This window comes from Ochlerotatus camptorhynchus, unplaced genomic scaffold (genome assembly GCF_037179485.1).
Source record: "Ochlerotatus camptorhynchus isolate MF236.1 unplaced genomic scaffold, CSIRO-AGI_Acam_v1.1 ptg000037l, whole genome shotgun sequence".
NCBI classification, from domain to species: domain Eukaryota; kingdom Metazoa; phylum Arthropoda; class Insecta; order Diptera; family Culicidae; genus Ochlerotatus; species Ochlerotatus camptorhynchus.
The window spans coordinates 1,197,541-1,221,332 of NW_027040528.1; the positions used below are offsets into that span (position 1 = coordinate 1,197,541).

A 23,792-nucleotide genomic window follows, 5' to 3' on the forward strand; every position below is an offset into this window, starting at 1 on the left:
CATTATTAACCCCTCACCTGGTATGTAATGAACAACAGAAATACGCGATAATTCATATATTTTCAGCATATGATGCAATATCACAACTGTTGATAAAAGGAACGGATCCCATCTTATTTAAGACCTGGATGACCTGAAATGTGTGTAACCGGGTTAATACTTATTTAAATGTAATGTAATATTGAAAATGCGTTATAATGCCATGTAACAAGATACAATAAACACAAGATTTTTACAAAACAGATAATGAACGATTCAGATTTCTTTTCAAGCTGGTCAAGCTATGCTTCCCTGGAGCCGCTCATAATAGCTTACATTAAGAATTAAGTATAATAAAATGTAATTTACAATAATATTAAATGATGTAAAGTCAATAATGAAAGATATGTAGTACTATAAACACTATACATATACGATAACCAATAGCTAGCTTAGCTTATATTGACTGCACATATCAATGGTTGCTACTCCGTGATTGATCAAAATCAGTGAAATTGTACAATGAATCAACTGCAACCTCGCAATCAGGTGGGAGTAGGGAAGGAATATTAGAATGACCTTTGTTGTTTGTGGGCCGTGTTTACCTCTGCACTCCAACAAAAGACACAGAAAAGGAGATTTTGTTAGTAAGTTGGGTTCGTTGGATCAGGATTCACCTTGATAAGTGATGCGACCATGGTTTTAAATGAATCAGTGTTATCATGCATTATACTTGGATTTACCCGAAGCCAAAACCAAATGGTGTATCCTTGGGCCTTATTTCGGGTATCACTACACGGTGATAAGCAAGTGATACTCAGAATAAGAGCCGTGATTACCGTACAAATCAAATGGGAATCACTTCACCGTGACGACAAGTGACAACTTTTCACCGTGATGTGACACCCGTAATAAGCCCCCTTATTATATAAATCTGAAGACGTTCCATCATCGAAATGCTGAAAATAAACTTAGAGCATGAACATGACCAAAATTGATCGCCCGCGACTGCCAACAGCATAGAGCTGAAAACCAATTCAAACAAATCAAATCAACAGACAAAACTAGGGTGAAAGCTGTAAGAGTGAATAATTACAGTATAAATCTAATGATGTTCCGTCATCAAAGAGCTGGAAGAAAACTCAAATAATTTAAATCAATAGATCCAGTCATAATGAAGGCTGCAAAAAGAGAATAATTATACAGCAATGGCCCCATTTTGTCAGCTAGCAAAGTATGTGTACCTTAAACATTCATCTTGAAGGAGGAAGGTATGAAATTGCGAGAAAACCACCAATCACACACGTATGACCGTCCGGGAGGCAGAGTGCCAGCGCTAATCTGGCAAAATCAGCGAACGCACGCACAAAACAGAAACAAACTTATACACAACCGTATCCGAAGAGGTTCGAAGCTGAACTAGTAAAAATTAGTAGTTTTGTTCCTTATCGCAAAATATTAGACCCGTATTTTTTTCACTTTATCATTAGGGTGACAATTTCCATGTCAGAGTGGTCCAAAAAATCGATTTTGATGTAGGACTATGTCTGTGATGTCTTTGTGAAAACCAAAAATGGAACATGTAACAAAATTATGAAAGATTTTGAACGTTTAGCAACTTCTAAGAAATTTGGATATTTTTAGATTGTTTCAATATATTCAGTGGAGTTCCGAGTACTTCGAGGACGATCAGATAACATCAGAAAAATCACACTAGCTTAAGGAAATTTGCAGCGACTTACAAGGAGTTCCTTAGAATTATGGGATATTCCGAAAATTCTTTAATTGATCCGAAAGCTTTAGAAGCTCCATGGAATTATAAATATATATCAGAAAATTAACCGGAACATTTGATCAATTAAGAGAAATTAAGGTCATCATTAAAAACTTCTTGCAGGGAAAATTAGTGATTTAAGGCAAAGTTCCGTGAGCTTTTATAAACTTTGTAAAACTTAAGGAAACATTGTAGAACTTAAAGGAAATTAAATCAATTCCAGTAAAATGGTGGGTTATTTAAAAAAAATACTAAGGCAAGGCAGTCTAGAGAATTTTAAGGAAATTGAGAAATATTTTGGGCAGTCTTAAAATCATCAGGAAACTCTAGACTGTTGAAGAAGTTATTAATTAATTTCGATAATTCAAATCAGACAAATCTTGAGAACTTCTGTGAAAATCACAGAACTATATCAATTATTTCGCTGCGGAGCGGAAGCCTAAAGAAGTTCCTAAAATTTCAGAATAGCTTCGAAAATTTCACAGAAGTACAGAGATCTTCAGAAGCATTTCGAGAACTTCATAAAAGTCTGCGGAACTTAAGGGAAGATCCGAGAACTTCAGGAACTTTTATGGACATTTCGGGAGCATCTCAAATAAGTTTAGTAAAGCTCCAAAAACAAGGGGAATTTCAGGAGAGTTCAGTTCAATTAGTTTCATTAAATTTGCGGGAAATTTCAAGAAGTTTCCAAATTTTCAGAGAACTTTAGAGATAACATAAGTCCAGAAGTTCACGCAAGCTTAAACATTTTTAGAACAGTTCAATTAAATTCATGGTAGTATAACAAGCTTCATGAGAACTGCAGAAGAACTTTAGAGAAGTTTCGAGAACTTCGAGGAAGGTATTGATCTCGCTAATAAAACTCTATATAAAAAAAAAAAAAACTTCAAAAAAGAACAGATAAAGAGATATCCTGAGAGCAGGGAAATTACATAGATTTTAAAAAAAGTTTCGAGAAATTCAGTGAATTGTTAACACTTTAGAGAAAATTCATGATCGTTAGGAAAATTGTGGAAACTATAGGAAGTCCGAAAAAGTTTAGAGAAGTTAAAATTATTCAGAAAAAACCTCAGAATAGTCCATTCCATATTCAACGGAGATTTCTCATGAAAAATCGCTTGAAGTTTACTATCTTAGGCTTAGGCTTCACATGAAGTCTAAAATTCCTTAGAAGTGCCATGAAAGCAGATTTCAGTTGATGTTTTTCACAGAACTCCCGTGGAATGAGGTCCTTAGAAATTATAATAAACTCCATTGTTTTCCAGGTAGTAGACATGCTGGTTAATACCGTGTGTTTGGTCATACACTTTATATTGAATCTTTCACTTTAAAAAACCTATTACAGATACGTATTTCGTTTACTACTTGCAATCTTCTTCAGTAGTCATAGACTTCTATGACTAGACACACACTGAAGACATTTGCATTAGTAAACGAAATATGTATCTATTTTTTTAAAGTGAATAGTGAATGTTAATAGTGAACAGGGAAAGATGATAGGGAAAGTGAAAAGTGAATAGTGAAAGTGAAAAGTGAATAGTGAAAGTGAAAAGTGAAAGTGAATAGTGAAAGAGCTTCACTATGCTCTTTAACTATTCACTTTCACTTTTCACTTTCACTATTGAATTGATATTTATTAAGATTTCATATAAATTGGTTTACGCAGTTTCTTTAAGCATAAATTTAAACTTTAAAACACTGAATTACCTGCATAATGCTGTATTTATTGACGATAAAACAATTACAATACCTAGGGTGTCCGTCTTACCCCCAGTTCCCCTACATCGACCATTTGTTCACCGTAATAGTGGTACATGTTCTTTGTGTACATTCAATTTAGAGTTTCTCAACAATATTGCGTATTTTTTTTTAATATTATTACATTTACTCACAACTCTTGCAACGCGTTGATGAATTTGATTTAATGAAATTGGTTGAATAGAAATTATTATTCGAGTATTTTGAATAAATGCGTCCTTTGTCAAATTTACTCAAGTGAATATGTACAACTTTGGCTTGCTACCCAAGTAACCATCCCAAGTAACAATTCAGTAACCATTTAGCATCCACTCTGATTCATGATGGTTTTATAACGGCAATGAACAATCCATTTAGTTTAAATACAGCATTTTAAAGTGTTAAACATTCCTGCTTAGTAATTAAGCTTTTTGCTGTTTTAAAAACCTTTTATAGTCTGGCAAGAAAGTCAAAAACTGTCTTGTTTTAAAAATAAATTTAAAACAGTTCTCAATTCCTCCTTAAAACGGTTCTGTAATTCAAGCATAAACGTCATTAGCAATTGTTTATTAATGCCATGATGAAATACTTTATAAACGTGTTCTATCATTATAAAAGCAACCATAAAACAATTAGGTTTTGCATTAGAGAAAAAAGCATTTATTGTTGCTTTTTAGTCTTTTTAAAGTGGATCATTAACTCCCCAATTACTTTGTTTACAAATTGAGCTTAAAAGATGGTTCCTCATAGTTAATAAATGCCAAATTTATGACAAAGAAATCTCGAAGGATAGACGAAGTAGGATGAAAAAATCAAGTCAATTTCAAATAAATTTACTTCTTTAGAAGAACCAGCACACCACCAACGACTGACCATCTGTCGGAGAAGAGTAAAGTGAGGGGGGCCCTCGAACTCATAAAACATTGTCTAAAGTTAAAAAACATACCAGCCTTCTCCAGATCTTGCGATGACAATCGAAATAACAACCGACAGCAAACCACTGAAACTGTTAGTTAGCGGAGATTAGCTGGTTTCCGATCCAAAGCAGCGATTTTATTCGGCGAAAGACTCTTCGAAAATATCATTCAAGCGTACAGCCCTGCATCCGGAAGAAGGGGATCTTTTTCGGGAACGATTGCGCTTCCAGCTGTTCGAAATGCGAAATGTTGTAAAACAGTTTCGCAAACTATCTGAGTAACTGCTCCTAATCCATCGGGAGAAAATCGCCTGGAAGAATACTGGATATCACAGCGCAACTATCGAAAGATAAACAAACTTTGACGTTTAACTTTTTGCAGGCAGCTTTGCCTCCATAAATGCTGTCATAAATCTGAACGGGTTAGGATCAAGCAAAATGGCTTTAGATAAATACAATTCAGCCTGCAAGTTTTCTTCATAAAAGCCATTTTAAACCCGTATTAATTTGTTAAGGAATTCTTGAAAGCAAAACAACTTTTTCACAAATGACCCATGAAAATCAACTTTTATGCCACCGCCATGTTACAATTAGTTTGCTTGTTTTTTTTTTAAATCTTCGATTTTCAATCAATATTTCCTTAGATATAACTATATTTTGGTAAATTTAGCAATGAGCAAACATTTAAATGCGAAAATAATAAAAAAAAAAATCTCGGCCAAGCTCGATCTGAAGAATATATTTTGTTTTTAAATGTTGAATAATTAGTCAAATCGACGTTTAACGAGGGTGGACTTAATTTTTTCGATGTTTTCACGTACAGTTCACATAAAATTTAATATGGCACTAAAACTAGGCCACTTAATGAGAACTATTGTAATAAATTTGGATGTTCAACAAGATTGTTATATTATCAGTTTCTATTCTAATTATTTTGATAAGATCGGATTCATAAATCCTTTTCTAAAGGGTGTCCACGATGAAATTGCCACACACAAAATTGATTCGCAAAATTCGAGTTTTCATCCCATTGCCATCAAATTTTCAGGGATTGAGAAATAACTATTAAACTTCATTTTACCATTTTACTCGTATTTTATTTACAGTCCATACGCAAATGCCCGCACCTTGGCCTTAACCCCGGCCATAAGATTCTGCACAACCTGTGAATCAACCGTTTTTTGCATGTAAACCCATACTTTCTTCAGTTCCTCGACTGTCTTCACTACCTTAGGTCGTTTAAGAAGGTGCTGCTTCATAATCGCCCAGTACTTCTCGATGGGGCGGAGCTCCGGAGTGTTGGGAGGGTTGAACATTTTCGGCACGAAATTGACCTTATTGTCCGCATACCACTTCAGCACGTCCTTGGAGTAGTGGCATGAGGCCAAATCCGGCCAGAAGATTGTTGGGACGTTGTGGGCCTTCAGGAGAGGAAGCAGCCGCTTCTGGAGGCACTCTTTTATGTACACCTGTCCGTTCATCGTGTCCTGGGTCACGATAGGTGCACTCCGCTTCCCGCACGTGCAGATGGCTTGCCAAACCAGGAATTTCTTCGCAAATTTGAACATCTTCTGAGTGCGGACATGCTCCGGAACGTTGAACTTATCCTTGGCCGTGAAAAACAGGTTGCCGGGGATCTGTTTGAAGTCGGCCTTCACATATGTTTCGTCGTCCATGATGCAGCATTCAACTTTCGTCAGCATGTTGAGGTACAACTTCCTGGCACGGGTTTTGGCGGACTTGTTCTGCTTCTCGTCGTGATTAGGGGCCTTTTGTACCTTGAACGTTCGAAGCCCAGCCTTAGTTTTGGCCTTCTGGACAAAACTTCGGCTTAGGTGCAGCTTCTTAGCCACATCCCTAACGGAGGCGTTCGGATTTCGGTTGAAGGCCCCAACTACGCGGTTGTGATTTTTGGTGTTGTACGGAATACTTTTTCCTTCACTTCTGGGCTTCCGATCGGTGGTCAACCGTTCCTCGAACCGCTTAATCACTCGCGACACCGTGGAATTCGCGATTCCCAACGTTTTAGCGATGGAACGATGCGAGAGATCCTTGTTCTCGTGATGAATGCGCAAGATTTTATCACGCACGAGCTGTTCTTTCGACTCCATTTCCGCGAGTTTTGATCACAGGACTTTAAAACTTACAGGATGTAAATAATGCGCTATGAACTAAATCCACCCAAATTTTCATTAAATTCTACCCAACGGTTAAAAAGTTAGAGCAATTTCATAGTGTGGCAATTTCATCGTGGACACCCTTTATCTTGATTGATGCTTTCCTAGTGGATTCAGCATGCGGCTAGGGGAAATGGCTCGGAAAGGGTTTTTATTGTTGCTAAATAGCTTTTATTGTAGCTTTCAAATGGTTCTCAATGCGTTCGTCATACAACCTTTTACAGTAAATCAATCTTCAAGAGCTTCGAGAATACATCCTTCAGAACCTTCTCCAGGGTGGGCCAACTACCCGAGCAGGAGAAAATAACTAATGAATACCTAATTCTGATCTGATACCAAAATTTGGTATTGACCAGCATGACATAAGAGGTAAAATACCAAAGAATAATACCAACAAATTACATGAAAAATACTTTGTGAATACCAAAAATTGATATTTGGATACCAAAAGAATACCTGGGTGGCATTGTTTTGGTATTGCATTATCATAGTTTGGCATTGGAATGGTATTGTGCAAACATATTTTTTGTATTATGTTTTGGTATTTTACCTCTTATGTAAGGCTCATCCATACCAATTTAAGGTATCGAGATATTCGTTCCTGCTCGGGTAGACATATTCTAGTCTTAATGAGGTTTTGGTGGATGCATTAATTACAAAATAGCCTTGACCAGGGTTTTATGAATGTTGTTTTATAGTTGCTTTGTAGTATTTCATTAAACTTAAAATGTTAATTGGGATAGGCAGTAGAGTGGGTCATCGTTATATGGAAAAACGCAAACTTTACGTCACCAATTGAGAACAACCTTTTTTTGATTTCATTTGGGGTCCCAAACAACTGTGCAAAATTTGGGGACGATTGATTGTAACTCGGCATTCCGCATAGCGTTTGAAATTTGTATGGAAATTAGTATGGGAAGGACCACAATTCTGCATGAACCGTGCAACTAAGTATGTATAAATATAGCCAAGGAAGTGCCTAACAAGTGCCAAAGGAAGTTCAAAGCTATAATGTATCTAAAAAAAGTTATAACTATTCAAATATTTATGATTTGAATTAAACACCAAAAATCCCTTTTTCTGCCAACACTGCCGGTGTACCAATGAGAGTCAGATTCCAAACTGAAATATTTTCGGAGTTTCTTATGAATTATTCAAAAACAATTGCTCTATCTCATATGTGTACTTTGAGAGGGGGGGGGGGTAATAATATACCCCACCCCCTCACTCATATCAATACATAGAAGTAAAGTCTCAAACTGAAATAACTTCGGAGTTTCTTATCTTATCCATTTTGTGTATGTTCAGGATGAATTCTTCAAACATATTTGCTCAATCTCATAAGCGTAGTTATAATGGGGGGGGGGGGGGGGGGAACTCTATAATAAATTTTAAAATGAAAATTGTTGTAGTGTAAATATTTAATATCCACTTGCCGATTCATTTGTTAATGAGAAGATGTTGTTTGAATTGTAAGTCCAGCTGCTATATTATTTCTATATAAAGCTTTTATTTGAAATATTAAACTGCCATTCGGGCCACCCGCAAAATAGAAAACACAAAAGTAGTTGTAGGGGAGAACAGTACATAACGCACCCCCGGGGTAAGAAGCACTTTTTCATTTTATTTTGAGTTTTTCTTGGAAGTTTTAATCCAATTCTAGGAAAAGCTTCGGAATGCTTGCGATCTTGAAATGGGCTTTAGGAGTTGTGATAGAGCTGTCACCTTCTAACTCCCGGATTTAAGCTTCTTGAAATTATTTATATAAAAGATGGTCCCAGGAGGATTTTATCCATAATGCCACTGCCAGTCAGTGGACAAATTCATGAAAGAAGGATACATATGTGGTAATATAGTAACAGGTTTCCTAATGACTACTGACTACTGTTATTAGGCAGAATATAATGTTTCAACAAACACGTGTCGGTCGAATTAGGATTTATCCCAGGCTACTATTGTAGAAAAACGTAATTGATAGATATTGGGCGGACCGCGTCGGAATGTTTAGAAAAATAGGGCGCACGCTTGATCCGGTTTAAGATACATTGTTGACTGCTTTCGGGAACATGATTTCATTTTAATAACTTGTTTACTTGTTTAACCAGGGCTTAAGCAATCGTCACGTTGGTCATAGCTTGTTATGATAGCCTGAACAATGCGTAAAGAGCAAACCGCGAAACATTGAACGTCGCGTGAAAGTGGAACTTAATGAAGGCCTAAGTGCTTTTTCGTAACTTTTAGTTTTCGGATTAGAAAAATCATCGGTTGCAGGACAGTGTTACCGATTTATATTGGATAATCCAAAGCTATGTTGATCATTATAACATTAAATTTTGAATAACAAATGATAAGACAATCTTATTCAAATGTCGTAATAATACCTCTGACCAAGGAAAAATGATTTATATAGTTTTCATAAAAGTTGACGATACAAATACTAATGAGGAAAGGAATTCCGCATTTCCTTTTCCCAAGTCCTTTTCCTCTCCTTCCCTTCCCTTCTTCTCTTTTCAGAAAGCGAGTAATGGCGCTATAACCATATGCCATATAGGGCTAGGACAAGAGTTAGTGCTCAGGTCCCAACCGCTAGAAGAAAATGGTAGCGAGCAAGGGCGCTATAACCTAGGCGAATACAGCATTCCCTCCGTATAGGTTACGTCCGCACACCGCTCTCTGTTGTCCTTCGACTGAGGTCGGCTGGATCGATTGAGGGATGGCAGTGGGTTGGCGGTGCCGTCCACGCTTATACGGAGGGAGGACTGTTCGCTCGAACACAAGGGGTAAATACCTGTGTTCCATCCCAGGAGATCGGACAACCAAGGAGTGTACATTAACTTTCTTAGCTCTGTCACTCCCAACGATTTATATAGCCTATTTTCAAATCCTGCATACGGAGCGGTTGGTACGGTATGTCCCCGCTCTTTGATTACCTGTGGATTAAATGTTAACCACTGTCTATACTTATTAAGTAGACATGGTAAACATTCACTTCCACAAAAATTAACTAAACGCTACACAGTAGGCCTGGCCGCTTTATTGTTTGTTTCACATCCTTGATGTGCAGCAGGCATTAATAATGACAAGAAAAATGATAGATGTATCATTTTCCAGGATTCTTTCAAGTACTGGCTGTGTATGTGTAGACTAGACTAGACTAGACTAGAAGTTTTAATCCAATTCTAGGATTTATCATGCAGGATTTTGAGTTCAGATGCTATGCTAGAAGTGCTGCTTGATAAGACAACAAAAAAGTTACGCAAAAGCCATGAAAAACACAAATGAAAGTCAGCTGGTGCGTTCTGCCCAGGGGGTGCGTTGTATACCATTCTCCCCTACATCAAAAAAAAAAAAATAGTAGAAAACGGAAACTGTCTTCACCAGTTTCGTCTCAGACACAGGTACAGTGAGATTTCGCTTGTTGGGCTAACTTTAAGTGGGCTACGTTTCAGTTGGACAGTGTTGGCAGAAAAAAGGGATTTTTGGCATTTAATTCGAAACAGTGATCTTTGCTAATAACAGCTATAACTGTTATTAGGGGCATTCTAGAACAATACATCCTTTGGCAAAGTTGTTAGGCACTTCCTGGGCTATGTTTTAACGTATTTAGATGCGTGATTTGTGGTCCCTAGTAATAAAGATGCAAAAAAATAGGTTTTCCCATAATAATTTCTATACAAATTTCAAACGCAATGCGGAAAGCCGGGTTACAACCAATCGTCCCCAAGTTTAACATAGTTGTTTGGGACCTCAAATGGAACCAAAAAAACATTGTGCTGAAAAAATTATCATGATAACCCATCCTAATAGGCACGTTATTTCGCCTTTTTGGCAAACACTGATATAGCCGTTGTTCAGCTGTACATAGCCAAAAAGGCGAAATAACGTGCCTATGATTACTTGGGTACGGTTCAAATCTTGTAGGAAAGCGCCGAGTATTTGTCCTAAAGTAAAAGACCAATCACTTTTTGCACAGAAGTCGAATAGAGTTGCAGTCTTCGACAAAGTTGTTCCGCATAGTATTTTCAATCTAAGTATCTGGTTTTGGCAAAATTAAGTTGTGTGTGAATGTTTGATAAGCAAAGTTATTAGTTTATTTCCATTTTTCATACATTCTGCCATTAAACTTTAACGCCGGAAGTTTAGTTGGCGTTGGTTTACGCTCCATTCATTTTGTTTAATAAAATTCCACTCAAGTTGTCGGGGCGTGGTTCTAAAATCTCTGATAAACTGTCCACGTGGTTTGTGGTTCGCCCCTAGCGAAGTTTCGTCACCCAACCCTGGTTTGTAAGAAAATCAGCAGTTGGCCTTTGTCTGTGATGAAAATCATCGCAAAAAAAGAAAAACGGATGCTGCTGCTATTTAAATCGCTTTCCCGGAATGACTAGATTATCGTTCCATAAATGGCAAAAGGTCATCCCACTGGATTGACTGACATTGATACGTGGCCATCAATCTTCATTGACGAACTCGTTTCCAGCATCCTTTTTGCTATGATTTTGCCAAGCTATTCAGCTTTCAACTAACCGACTATTAAACTTTATTCACCAAAGCTCTTAAAGATTTATATGTATGCATTATTCTTAACTGTATCCCATAGCAATTAGGATATTCTCAATCGAATAAAGAGAGAAAAAAAAGCCATCCTTCTAAATCCTTTCATTCTGCGAAACTCTTCATCAACTTCACTGAACCCAAATCGTTTACAGCCCGGGCAAGTCTAATTTGTTTCCGTTCGTTTTTTTTCATCTCCGCTTTCAGATAAGAAAATCCTTCATTTGAATTACAGAGCAACTGCGGGACCGTTCCAAAGCCGAGCATAGCTAAACGCGGTGTGTGTCACCTTTTCCTCCGTTTCTGCAGGTCACAGGGCGGAAAGAACCCGGAACGAATATCATCAGTATTACTATTGTATAAGTCAAAGGAAAAAAGGAGAACTAAAATCAGTCGGAGGAATCCAATAAATCCAGAAATAGAAGAAAATAACGACTGCTACAAGAATAAGGAAGCGATAAGCCAAATCGAGACTACTTTTTACTATAGTGCTTATACACACTCACAAAAACACACGTACTTCCATACCGACTATATAACGCCCGGACACTTTTTACAAGTGCCGAAAGGATAGCGAAAGAGGGACTTTTAATAGCATACTAGCGACGAAACACCATTACGATTACGGCAGACAGCAGCGAGTCGGAGACGATTGTCATGATGACGAACGGAATCTCTGCAGACAACCAGCAGAACGGCGGAAGCCAGGAGGATTCCAAGACCAATTTGATTGTCAATTATCTGCCCCAGCAGATGACCCAGGAGGAGATTCGCTCGCTCTTCTCCAGCATCGGCGAGGTGGAGAGCTGTAAGCTCATAAGAGACAAAGTTACGGGTGAGTGTGCGGGTCTGCGGGCTTGGAGGAAATGCGCTAATTATAGTCCAATGATAACGGGAGATTTTCGTTTTTATTCGGGTTCAATTTAGGTCAAAGCTTGGGCTACGGATTCGTCAACTATCAGAAGGTGGAAGATGCGAGCAAAGCGATCAATACACTCAACGGCCTAAGGCTGCAAAATAAACAGATCAAGGTGCGATCTATTGCCAGTCGGAACTTCCCAACAATTGATAATTCGTTCATTTTAGGTATCATTTGCACGACCAAGTTCCGAAGCAATAAAGGGAGCGAACCTGTACGTTTCCGGGCTGCCGAAGAATATGCTGCAGGCCGATCTGGAGTCACTCTTCAGTTCGTACGGACGTATCATCACCTCCCGCATACTGTGTGACAATATTACAGGTGAGTGAACATCTTCCTCCTGTGGGTGGGCAGTTTTCTTCCTTTCTTCGTTCAATTTACTCTTTTTTTTGGTTCGTTTATTTTGCTCGTCATTTGAGTTTTAATTGGATGTGTTTGATTTCTTCAATTTAGTTAATTTCTTCTTTTTGTTTTTTTTCTTTTCTTTTTGATTTCAATTTGTAGCACGTCAATATTCTTCACCTTCTGGAGAAACTTCACCTGGTAGGTATAGGCGTTATGTTTGTTTTTCGCTTCTTCTTCCTGGTTTTTTGACGCTTCTTACACGAGCATTTTGCCCGCTCTCAACTGAAGCACTTTGACAGATATTAACTGAGAGCTATCTATGCCAACCGAATGCATGAATGGGATGTCGAGAAAAATTTTTAATCCGAAGGATTTGCTAGACCGGACCGGGAATCGAACCCGCCACCTCCGGCTTGGTGATAGCTGACTAGGCTATCTGAGACCTCATATTTTCGCACGCTCTTTAAATTGAACGAGCTGAAATTTCAATTAATCTCAAACGCAACAAATCGTCTCTCGCCCCCGCAGTGACGTTCTTTAAATATTTGCATAATTCAAATCAATTTCACGCGGTGGAATTTATAATCAACCCAGCAGGGCATCAATATTTGTTTGCCGGTGTTATGATGGAATTTGGTGTAGAATAGTGGTATCTGTGGTGTAGGCCTTTTTTTCTACCTCCATTGTTCGAATATTTGAGGACGCGGTCGCATTCAAATGTTGTTTGATTTTTTTAGGATTCAAATCGGTCAATGGTGTCCATCAACATGTATTCAATGATTGGTACACTGCACTAACATACGGTTAAACATTCAATTGGCTACCAATCGTATACCATAAAAGGGTATTCCAAAATGCTATTTACTCAAATCTATTTGCGTATTGCCAAGGTTGCAAATACTCATTTCACATAAAAGATTCATTCATTCGGAATAATGAATCAAATGATGTTTTGATTACATGATTTGCTTGTTTTTTTTCTTGTAAATTCATTTAATTATCAAGGCTCAAATGCGAAAGCTTTACGGAGCCGAAATTAATGTTACTTTTTTACAATGTTTCTTAAAAATAGAGTTAGTACTCACAGCTTACTCGAGGTTACGGGCTACAATCTATTAAAAGGTAGAGAAGGGATCAAGGAAAAGGTACACAAGGATGCGATTGATATATTTATCTCCACCGCCGTTTACTGACTGTTTGGTGAGGTGACGGGAAAGTGCTCTTGACCTCTCTCGAGATGGCTGGTGGTTGCAACGAAATATAAAAACAGGAGCTTGGGAAGGAACAACGATGAGAGAACAGAAACTAAAATTGATACACGAACAGACAAATCACTATCACATTCTCAAACGCTAGTAATTTTAAACGTCAAAATTGATGATCGACGAAAGCATTGGCCATTTAGAAGCTATCTTCAAAAGAATATTCAACATTGGTGGTAATAAAAAAAGCTAAGACAGATAATTTCTTTTGATAAATTTCCCATGGAAGGTAATTATTTAAGCTTACTTGCAAAAAAATTCTACGCCCTTGCGAGCGGCCTTCCGGCAGTTAACCGGAAAATTCGCCATGGCGGACGAAAACATGTGTGTAGTCATGTTTTTGAGTTCTTTCTTCGTTTTATTTATCAATTCCTCCTCAGTTTTCGCGACAAATTGTTGGAGTAGATCTTACGCTTCAGGTTGGCCCAGAAATTCTCGATGAGACGCAGCTGGGGGACGTTGGGCGGGTTCGACGACTTGGGTACCACATCGATATTCAGTCGCTCCATCTCCTCCAACGATCGCTTCGAGTAGTTGGCCGACGCCAGATCCGGCCAGAACACCGCGTCTTAGCCCTTATGGTATTTCTTGATGAACGACGTAACTTCCGGCAGGTATTTCGTACTATAAATTTCCCCGTTTACGGCCAGTCCGGAGCGAAAGAAGAGTGGCTTTGACATCCCCTTCTCGCTTAATGTCAGCCACAGCAGCACCTTCTTGGGGTACTTGGTGTGTGAAATGAACTTCACCTCGGAGCTCACTTCCTTCCCTGGGGGAAGTGAAATACGAAGTGCCCTGTCAGTCGTTGCCATCCAGGGTGAGATAGGTCTCGACGTCCATCACCACCGCCACGTCGCGATTCGCCGGGAAAAACGAGCTCCGAAACCAGTGGACGCCATCACGGTTAGAGTTCGACTGATAGAGCTGTCAAATTTTGTCTGCTGACTCATGGATTACTATGATTGATGCTGCATGGGTAGTTTCGTCAGTGCGGGTGAAGGTAAACCCATGAAAAATCGACAATATTGTCCATTTTTTTTAATTGCAAACGTTATTTCGAGAATACCATCTACAATTTCAGAAAACGTGAACATGGCTGCATGTTGTCCTGGCTGTGGAACTGGAATATCCGGAGCTGGAAGCCGCGGAAAGTCCCTATCAACATCAAATGGTTTGAAACCCGGTGGAAGGGCTTTCGGAACATTACCGCTACTTCCTGGTTTCTTCAAGATGACTCGAAGTTTAATACAAGAGGCCTCCTGAGCAGATATGAGAATTGCCACGTGTGTCATTAACGCACGACAGGATACATTAAAAAAATGGTCATCCTGGAAAATTCTCGACAAACAACAATTTCTTGTCGCACGACAAAATCAAGAATCCATCCAGTTGCGGCTATAGATACTATAGATTCCATAGATAAGCGGAGGCAAAGTATAATGTAGCCAAACGAACTGTCAGTTAGTGTAGACAAACGAGCATGACGTCATCATGGTGTTGTTTGAGGGAGAAGTATTGTAATATTATTAGCACAAAACGCTTTCCACACCCCACATTCCGATTTATTTCGCGGACAACGGAAGAAGGAAAGATAAAGCAAACCATCCCTCGATTCATTGTTGCTAAGATTTGCTTTCCCGGCGCTGGTGGTGTAGTGGTAAGCGTGACTGCTTTCGAACACCCCGATGGGTCTGGGTTCAATCCCAGCCGAGGTCGGTGGGATTTTTCTGAGGCATAAAAATCTCTGGTCACGTCTTGCTTCGGAAGGGAAGTAAAGCCGTTGGTCCCGGCCCATGTGTGTTGAATGGGTGCGATATCCTACGCAGGTGTGGAAGCTGCCTTCCTGCACATTCGATTGCCGTCAATGGATGGCAATCGATGTCCGTATTTCCGGAATCCAAATGACGTCTAAAATCCGTAAATCAATTCCCGACGCCACTTTGAAATCCAAGATGGCGGCTTTCGATTTCAGACAAAGTGGGAAATACTACCAAATACCCTTCAATATGTATATTTTCGGAATCGGGATGACGTCTGGAGACCGAAAATCGATGTCCAGCGCCATCTTGAAATCCTAGATGGTGGCTTCCGTTTTCAGAAAAAGTGTGAACTTCTGCCAAATACCCTTGAATATGGATATTTTCGGAATCGGTATGACGTCGTGATACTGAAAATGTTGCCCATCGCCATCTTGAAATCAAAGATGGCGGCTTCCAATTTCAGAAAAAAAGTGGGAAATACTACCAAATACCCTTCAATATGTATATTTTCAGAATCGGGATGATCTCTAGAAACCAAAAATTGAAATCCAAGATGGCGGTTTCCAAATTCAGAAAAAGTGGGAAATACGGCCAAATACCCTTCAATATGGGTATTTCCGGAATTTGGATGACGTCTTAAACCCGCAAATCGATTTCCGACGCCATTTTCTGATCCAAGATGGTGGCTTCCGGTTTCAGAAAAATTGAAAAAAAAACTACCAAATACCCTTCAATATGTATATTTTCGGAATCGGGATGACGTCTAGAGACCAAAAATCGACGTCCAGCGCCATCTTGAAATCCAAGATGGCGGCTTCCGTTTTCAGAAAAAAAAAAAAGTGGAAAGTACTGCCAAATACCCTTGAATATGGATATTTTCGGAATCGGGATGACGTCTAGAGACCGATAATCGATGTCCAGCACCATCTTGAAACCAAAGATGGCGGCTGCTGATTTCAGAATAAGTGGGAAATACTGCTAAATACCCTTCAATATGAATATCTTCGGAATCGGGATGACGTCTAGATACCGAAAATCGATGTCCGACGACATTTTGTAAATGGCGGAAGCTATTTGGTATTTGAAAGTCAATGGCCATTAGACTGATGCAAAATTTGAAATTTTCGCTCCATAGTGCTCAAACAGTTTCAAATCAGGTCCTGATTATTCTCCCAAAATTTAAACTCATTTGGTAAGAAACTGACTTGGCACAAATTATTCGAAGTTTATATGGAAATTACTATGGGAAAACCAAACTTTTTGTTCATTGTCTTCTACCCATTTTCCATATTGCTTTTTCGAAAATTTCTTTAATTATTCTCACGGGAAATTTTCTAAGCTACAACTTTGCGCAACATCGTTTTTCAGCCAAACGTCAAATTAAATAGTTAATAAAGATTAAGCAACTGTATTGTGGGCAACACTGTATTCTGCAGTGTGACATAGTAGCCATGATATTTGTGCTCTATTCTTCGCACCAGAAACACCAATGTTGCCTGCTGAACAGTTGAATGAGCATAATCATAAGACATCAGTGACTTGAATCATTAATAACTTTTGTTCCTTACATTTGATTGAAAACTGGTTTTCAACAAAGTTGTAGCTGATCTAAAATTACTGTTATCATTTTTAAAAGCATCGTGATGTGGTGAATTTTTAGATAGATATGAACAAAAACATTAGTTTTCCCATAGTAATTCCCATATAAACTTGAAATGGTTTGTGCCAAGTCAGTTTCTTACTAAAGAAGTTCAAATTTTGGGAGGCTAAGCAGGACCCGATTTGGAACCGTTTAAGCACTGTGGAGCGAAAATTTCAAAATTTGGTCATCATCTTGGATTCCAAAATGGGAATCATTTTCGGCAGCTTCCAGTCGTGTCCGTTCCAAAAATATCCATCACTAGAAATCACTTAGATACTTGTAAACACGAAGTTCAGCGTCAAGATTCAAGCTACTTCGAGTCAGAGGCGAAATCCCGTCACACAATTCCAGTTTATTTCAATCTTGTTATGTCTCGTATGCAAAGCGACATGAATTTACTAGAAAACGACCAGGGGCAGTTTTATCGCGACAGAATGGAAGAATGACATGACAGACTTTTTTCGTCAATAACCATATCAAAAGTTTCCGTCAATCTTGTCGTCCGACGTACGTGAAACTACTAATTCGTTCTGGAAAACGTCACGCAACAGATGTTTCGTGACCAAATGAGAGGAAGACAAGAATAGAAAATGTTGCGTCGAGAGACAGCCCAGAAGAGCAGCCTTTCAAGCAGAAGTTTGTTGCATCGTGCTTGTCAGATGAGCGTTGACTTTTTGTTGTTGTCCTTGTTACATAGTTTATCGTCATGAGGTTGACAATTCCCAAGCCTGGTTCAGGGTCTCATCGGCGTTTCCTGTGCTTCAGCTGTTGCTTTCTCCTTGGCCTCGATCAGTGTCCTTTCGGCAGTCTCGGTGCTTATCTCAGCGCATCCTGTTCACCTTTGGCAGCAATAATGGCGGATTTGATACACGTCACCATTTCCTTTATTGCCTTGTGGACGTTGCTCTTATCCTTGACGAAGACATGGAGTTCATAGATCCTCCTCCATCGTTTTAGTCTTCTCAAGCTGCAGTCCTTCTTGGGGTGTACTACAGCTGGATTTCAGTGTGAACATCTGGCTTGGCACAAGACCTAGCTCTCATTGAAACTTACTACTGCTGCTGGACCTCGCTGTGGCCACTGGCCACCAGGTTGAACAGTGGTGATCTCTGCAACATCCTGCTTCTTGCGAACACGTTCGCTCCTCCGTTTTCACTGTTTGGCGTCTTGCCGTCGTCCTGGAAAATCAGGTAATCTCAGTGATGGATTCCATCTCAAGTGACCGAACAATTGCATTGACCCTGACCGATTTGAACCAAATTTGGTGGATGTACTTATTTTAGGCAGAAAACTAAAAAAAAACAAAGTTTTGCGCACATTTGTGTTGGTGAAACGTGATTCATAATAAGTGCTTAGTCAAAAAGGAAATTTTGCAACCTGCGCTAACAATAATCCGCCGAAAAAAAAATCACTAGATAAAATAAAAAATAATCATTTTCAAAGTTCTATAACCACTAGTAAATGATATTCTACATAGGGAAATTGGCTCTAATGTTGGCCTATGGATCTAAGATTGGGCCCATCGCTAAAAATCTGCTATTCATCAATTTTATCTAGATGGGACGGTTCTAATGGATATTTTGGTCGCTATTGAAAATTTAGTCGATTGCTGAATATATATGAGCCCAAATTAGGAGCATTTAGGCCGACATTACATCCATTTCCCCTATTGCATAATTTGTCACTTTGTTACATTCACAATGGCCAATTTTTGTTTTTACTGGGCTGAATGATAAAAATCATGATAAAAAAATTTATACAGCCATTCCATAGCAAAACGATTAAGTGGTTCTCAGAATTTCACCAGAGTGCAATATATATGTTTTATATTTTTCCTTGAAAATTAAGGTCTTTTTACTTAACATATAAAACAGCGATGTGCTTTTTTTCGTTTTTTAGTTATATTTTTTGAAGTTTTTGTGTTTTGGGTTTTCGCTCAGTACTCCTATGCTTATTTTCTTCATTCTATTCTTTTTGATATTTAACACAAAATGATGCGGGCTTTTTGCAATCTGAATTGATGCGTCGAAAAAAACAGCATTTGAATTTTTCGAAAAATGCATCAACATAAATTGAAGCTCAAAATAACGGATACTTGAAAATTTAAAAAAATCATAGAAAAAGAACTTTTGGTCAAATTTGTTAACTCTTGGCCGAAAGTCTTTAATTCAATGCTGATTCAAAAATTGTAGCTAAATAAACAAAGTGAGAATTTAGCAAACACAAAGTTTGCTTGTCTTTCACCCTGCGCAAGTGTAAAGCAGCGGAGTAGAGAAGACAGACACACATCCAGAAATAACGAAAGCTCAATGTGTAGCCACCAACTTGACGCCTCCGACGCAAAGAGCGCCACTCAGTGTAGGGTTGCAAATGGGAAACCCAGCAGAAAGACAAAATTCTTCTTCGTTATGCTCTTCTTCATCTGCTGAGCATGCAGTCATGGTATGTAAAGTCTGCAAAGAATTTAAAGAAGACATTAGCGCTTGTTGTCTCTTTAGTCTCTGCACCGCACCGAGTGTACCGCTCATTGTGTGGATCGCATTCTCACAGATTAGTTGGAAAAGAGTGTGCGAAGTAAATGGGAGAACCACACACTCTTTGTCGAGTGTTGAGAAATGCATGCACAACATTGATTATCTGACGCTCTGAGGTGCTTTCCAGCTATGGTTGTTAACGTTTTTTATGTAATTTATACTCAGTAAACAATGTTTGAGACACTCTTAATCATGTTCAGTAAAAAAATGCTCAAACAAAAAACTTAGTAGCAAAAAGTTCAAACATTTCATCACATGGTAGATTTAAGCAAATTTCATTATCTGGCACTACCCATAGGGTTCCCGGAACATTTACGATTATGGCCATTGTATCACCAATGAGAGATATTGATTTTGATTTTTGATTTTGATGTATTATGTGACTAAGTTTCGCATGATGGGCTTTAGTACCAGCAACATGTCCGAATGTGAACAATGTATGCCTGGTAACTCATTTTGACTTCCATTAGTCTTGCGTTCAAATTCTCATGTGATTTCTTATGTCGCTTCTAGTCTCTGGATATATACTCACCTAAAAATGTTCTGACCGATTCTCCTGAACCAGTTTATAGATTGCCGAATCCCGGTCTATGGTAATGATACCAATAATTTGATCTTTTTTGGCTATAATTTTGGACAGTGGTTCGCGACAAACGTGTCTTCCAAAATTTAAAAATGTCGGCGTATCAAAATTATACCGGCGGCGTATCAAAAATCTTAACAGTGGCGTGCCGGTGTCGGTGGTGACGACGTGTGAAAAAGTTCCGTTGGCGGCGCACAGGTCTAAACAGCACTGTTTTCTGGACATAACCGGGACCCAAACCCATCGTATCTGGCTTGGTAATAAGTATGCTCCCTAACGACGTATTGAGAAACGTTCCAGTAGTATACCATAAACAACCATGCGCCTCCATGGGAAGGTGGTCATCCGACGGAGTCCACGTAGTTCAACCAACCAACTGAAACTAACCAACGACATCCTTCACACTTCTTCTCCCCCACAGGTCTTTCCAAGGGCGTCGGCTTCATCCGCTTCGACCAGCGCATCGAAGCCGAAAAGGCCATCAAAGAGCTGAACGGCACGATACCGAAGGGATCCACCGAACCGATCACGGTCAAGTTCGCCAACAATCCGAGCAACACGAAAACCGTTCCACCACTAGCGGCCTATCTGGGACCACAGGCAGCCCGGCGCTTCCCCGGTCCGATGCACCATCCGACGGGACGATTCAGGTAATCTGTCAAATCGATGGTCCTGCTTTTTGAATGCAGCTCGATGCATGTCGCTGTAGTGAACGATCTAATGTTTTTCACGTGGGGTGTAGTGCTATTCCGAATTACAGATATTCGCCGCTAGCAGGGGATCTTCTGGCCAATTCGATGATTCCGACCAATGCCATTGCCAACGGGTCCGGGTGGTGCATCTTCGTGTACAATCTGGCACCGGAGACGGAGGAGAATGTGCTGTGGCAGCTGTTCGGCCCATTCGGTGCGGTGCAGTCCGTTAAGGTAAGTTGGCAATCGGATCCTACACAGTAGTCATCAGTTGCGGTAATTGTTCTTCTGTTTTGTAGGTCATCAAGGACCTTCAGACGAACAAGTGCAAAGGCTTCGGCTTTGTCACGATGACCAACTACGACGAAGCAGTCGTAGCGATCCAGTCGCTCAACGGATACACGCTCGGCAATCGGGTCCTTCAGGTTAGTTTCAAGACTAACAAGTCGAAGAACTCGTAAGGTGCTGATGCTGCTGCTGCTGCTGCTGCTCCCCAGTAGACCGGAAACGTATGATCGTCAGCTCACCGTATGGATTGACAGGTGAACTAGCCGATTAGATACGATTTTTAGTTTTGTTACGACGATTCACACGGAAAGTGGTGATTTTAATTTCAACGAACCCTAAGTTTAAGAACACGTAGAAAGCAAAATGTCAGTATTTCGACCTCGACACGGGCAGAAAAGTATCTTCTTCCAAAGATAAACAAAAAATAATCCAAAGAGAGATAGAGAGAGATGGTGAAAAAGAATCCTCCAAAATATACACATGTAGGTAGTAGATCCAAGATTGTGACAAACTAATGGCCAACGAATGTGCGGTCGATCTTGATCGGTGATCAAGGGTAATTCAATTCCAAGATTTTTGTGTGCGAATCAGAGGGGGAGAGTTTTTTCCCCACCACCACAAGAGGCTCCATTTTTCAACCGTTTACAGAGTCAAAACGAGTTTTGATAGAGAGAAATCTTTTCTTTTTGATAGACAAATTTAGTCACATGTGACCGGTATGCATGAAAGGTAGGAAATTTTTTATACAAACAGTATAAGCAAGTTGAGGCAGGAGAGCACGAAAGGGAGGAGTTTTGAGGATAGTGCTGTTTAATTTTTAATTTTTGAGTTTGTTACCTCTAGCGTGATTAATTTTTTTGGTTGAATTTTTCGAAAACTATTTTGTTTAGTTCGATGAGTTTTCTTTACGGGATCGGTTCTGTAATGCTTTAATTTGTTATTTGGAGGATTTCTTTGCGTATAACAGCTGTACCAACAATTACTATGATTTTAACTTGTTAAGCCATGAGTCAGTTTTTTACTTGTTTGGGTTTTCTATTGTATTTTTGTTGAATAAAAAATAAATAAATAACAGTCTGTTCGTCGCCCAATTGAAACAATCCTCCACATCTGAGTCAATCTAAGTCAAAAGCACGACATCTACAGGTGTCGTTGCTGCAACGAATTCGATTCTAGTCCTTTGATTTCGATTATAGTTATCAGTACGTATTTATATGCTTAATCAATCTTTGTGTATGTATCGATGTGTTAATATGATTTATCTTATTCTCGTGTATTTGTATATGATTTAAGAAGTTTATTTGTCAGTTAATTCACTATAATTGTTTATATTCAGTGCATGGTAATTATAATTTCACTGTTAAGAGTACATTCAATGTAATTCGAAGACGAATTTATTCTGAATTAGTTAATTATTATCTTAGTTGGCATCAGTTTATCGGTTGTCTTGATTTATTGTGCACTATACTGTGAAATGAACAATGAGGAAAGAGTAAAGCGAATTGTACAATATTTGATTGAGTTTGTCTTTTTATTTACGGTTTCATTTTGTCATTATGATTCATTTGAGTTCGGATTTAATTGACTGGCAAGAATAACAAATATCTTAATTTGAAGATTTGGGTGTAAGCGACGTTTGGCTTTGCACAATACTACAAAGCCTGTTTTGGTTTAACACTAATCTCGTGGCCAGTATGGGATTATGTAGTAAAGGTGAATACCAATTTGCATATCTATCGCAAATTGAAATTCAAATCTATTATGAAGAGTAGACACTTTCCACTTTAAAATAAAATTGACTACATCTAGGTCTATTTATCTCCGCCTTACTTGGTTCGTTGAATCCCAACACGGACAACCCTACATCTTCATCTTCAATTGCGCAAGCAGAGGAGAAACTCAAAAGTTTCCAATATTATTGGTAGTCAGACAGCGTCAAAAGGCGATCTCAAGATCAATATAGGTCCACTAATCATGAAGACTTGAACTGCTTATACACACTATGAGTTTAATCAATTAACCAAAATTCGAATTTTATATCCCAGTATGAAAGCTGTGCAGTTCCCAAGCAGTCACATACTTCAAAAGAGTGGAAACGGAATATGCATGCAAGTACTGGATTGGAATCCGGCGGCAGGACATCGCAGCAGAAACAGACCCAGGGGGTATTGGCGGTGGGGACCCAAGACAGAATTCAGAGCAGTGAACAGAAATTTGATCTGATTTCAAGTGACTTCAAAATTGCCAAAACAACTTCGTCTAGCTGTATTTGACGCTCTTAAAGGTGCTTTCGACTGCTCTCAACTTCCACAGACCTTCCACAGTTATAAACTGACAGCTTTTCTATGGCAACCAATGCATACTTTTTTATATTGTGTTGGTTAGAAACCAGAAACATAAAATTTTCTTTTGAATTTACTTGATTCCCCTTCTAAGAATTTGATTGGAAACCTCCTGAAAATTTAATTCCTTTGAAATTTTTCTCATTTTTTTAAGCTCTGGTATAAAATCTTTCGAAATTGTCTGAATCTTGTATCTTGTTGAAGTCTCATCATAATTCTCTTGGAATTCTTATAATAAATTCATTTGTTATAAGAAAATAGAAATGAATTTTTGAATCGACCTTCCCCGAT

The 23,792-nt window shown here is 38.9% G+C and overlaps 1 protein-coding gene across 4 annotated transcripts in view; it reads left to right on the forward strand.

The window, feature by feature from the left end:
• The window catches only part of LOC135711354 (ELAV-like protein 4), a 64,613-nt gene extending 41,872 nt beyond the window's left edge, over positions 1–22,741 (forward strand). Inside the window, exons 2-8 of one of the 4 annotated variants that reach the window (XM_065234163.1) lie at positions 11,342–11,969; positions 12,062–12,165; positions 12,221–12,374; positions 12,558–12,596; positions 20,601–20,829; positions 20,940–21,105; positions 21,171–22,740. In XM_065234163.1, coding sequence (XP_065090235.1) covers positions 11,792–11,969; positions 12,062–12,165; positions 12,221–12,374; positions 12,558–12,596; positions 20,601–20,829; positions 20,940–21,105; positions 21,171–21,332 — 1,032 coding nt within the window. In that variant the 5' untranslated portion in view covers positions 11,342–11,791 and the 3' untranslated portion in view covers positions 21,333–22,740. Of the gene's footprint in view, positions 1–11,341; positions 11,970–12,061; positions 12,166–12,220; positions 12,375–12,557; positions 12,597–20,600; positions 20,830–20,921; positions 21,106–21,170 lie in introns of all 4 variants that reach the window. The other 3 variants (XM_065234155.1, XM_065234185.1, XM_065234174.1) reach the window with 3 other exon arrangements.
• Positions 22,742–23,792: the final 1,051 nt, after the last annotated feature.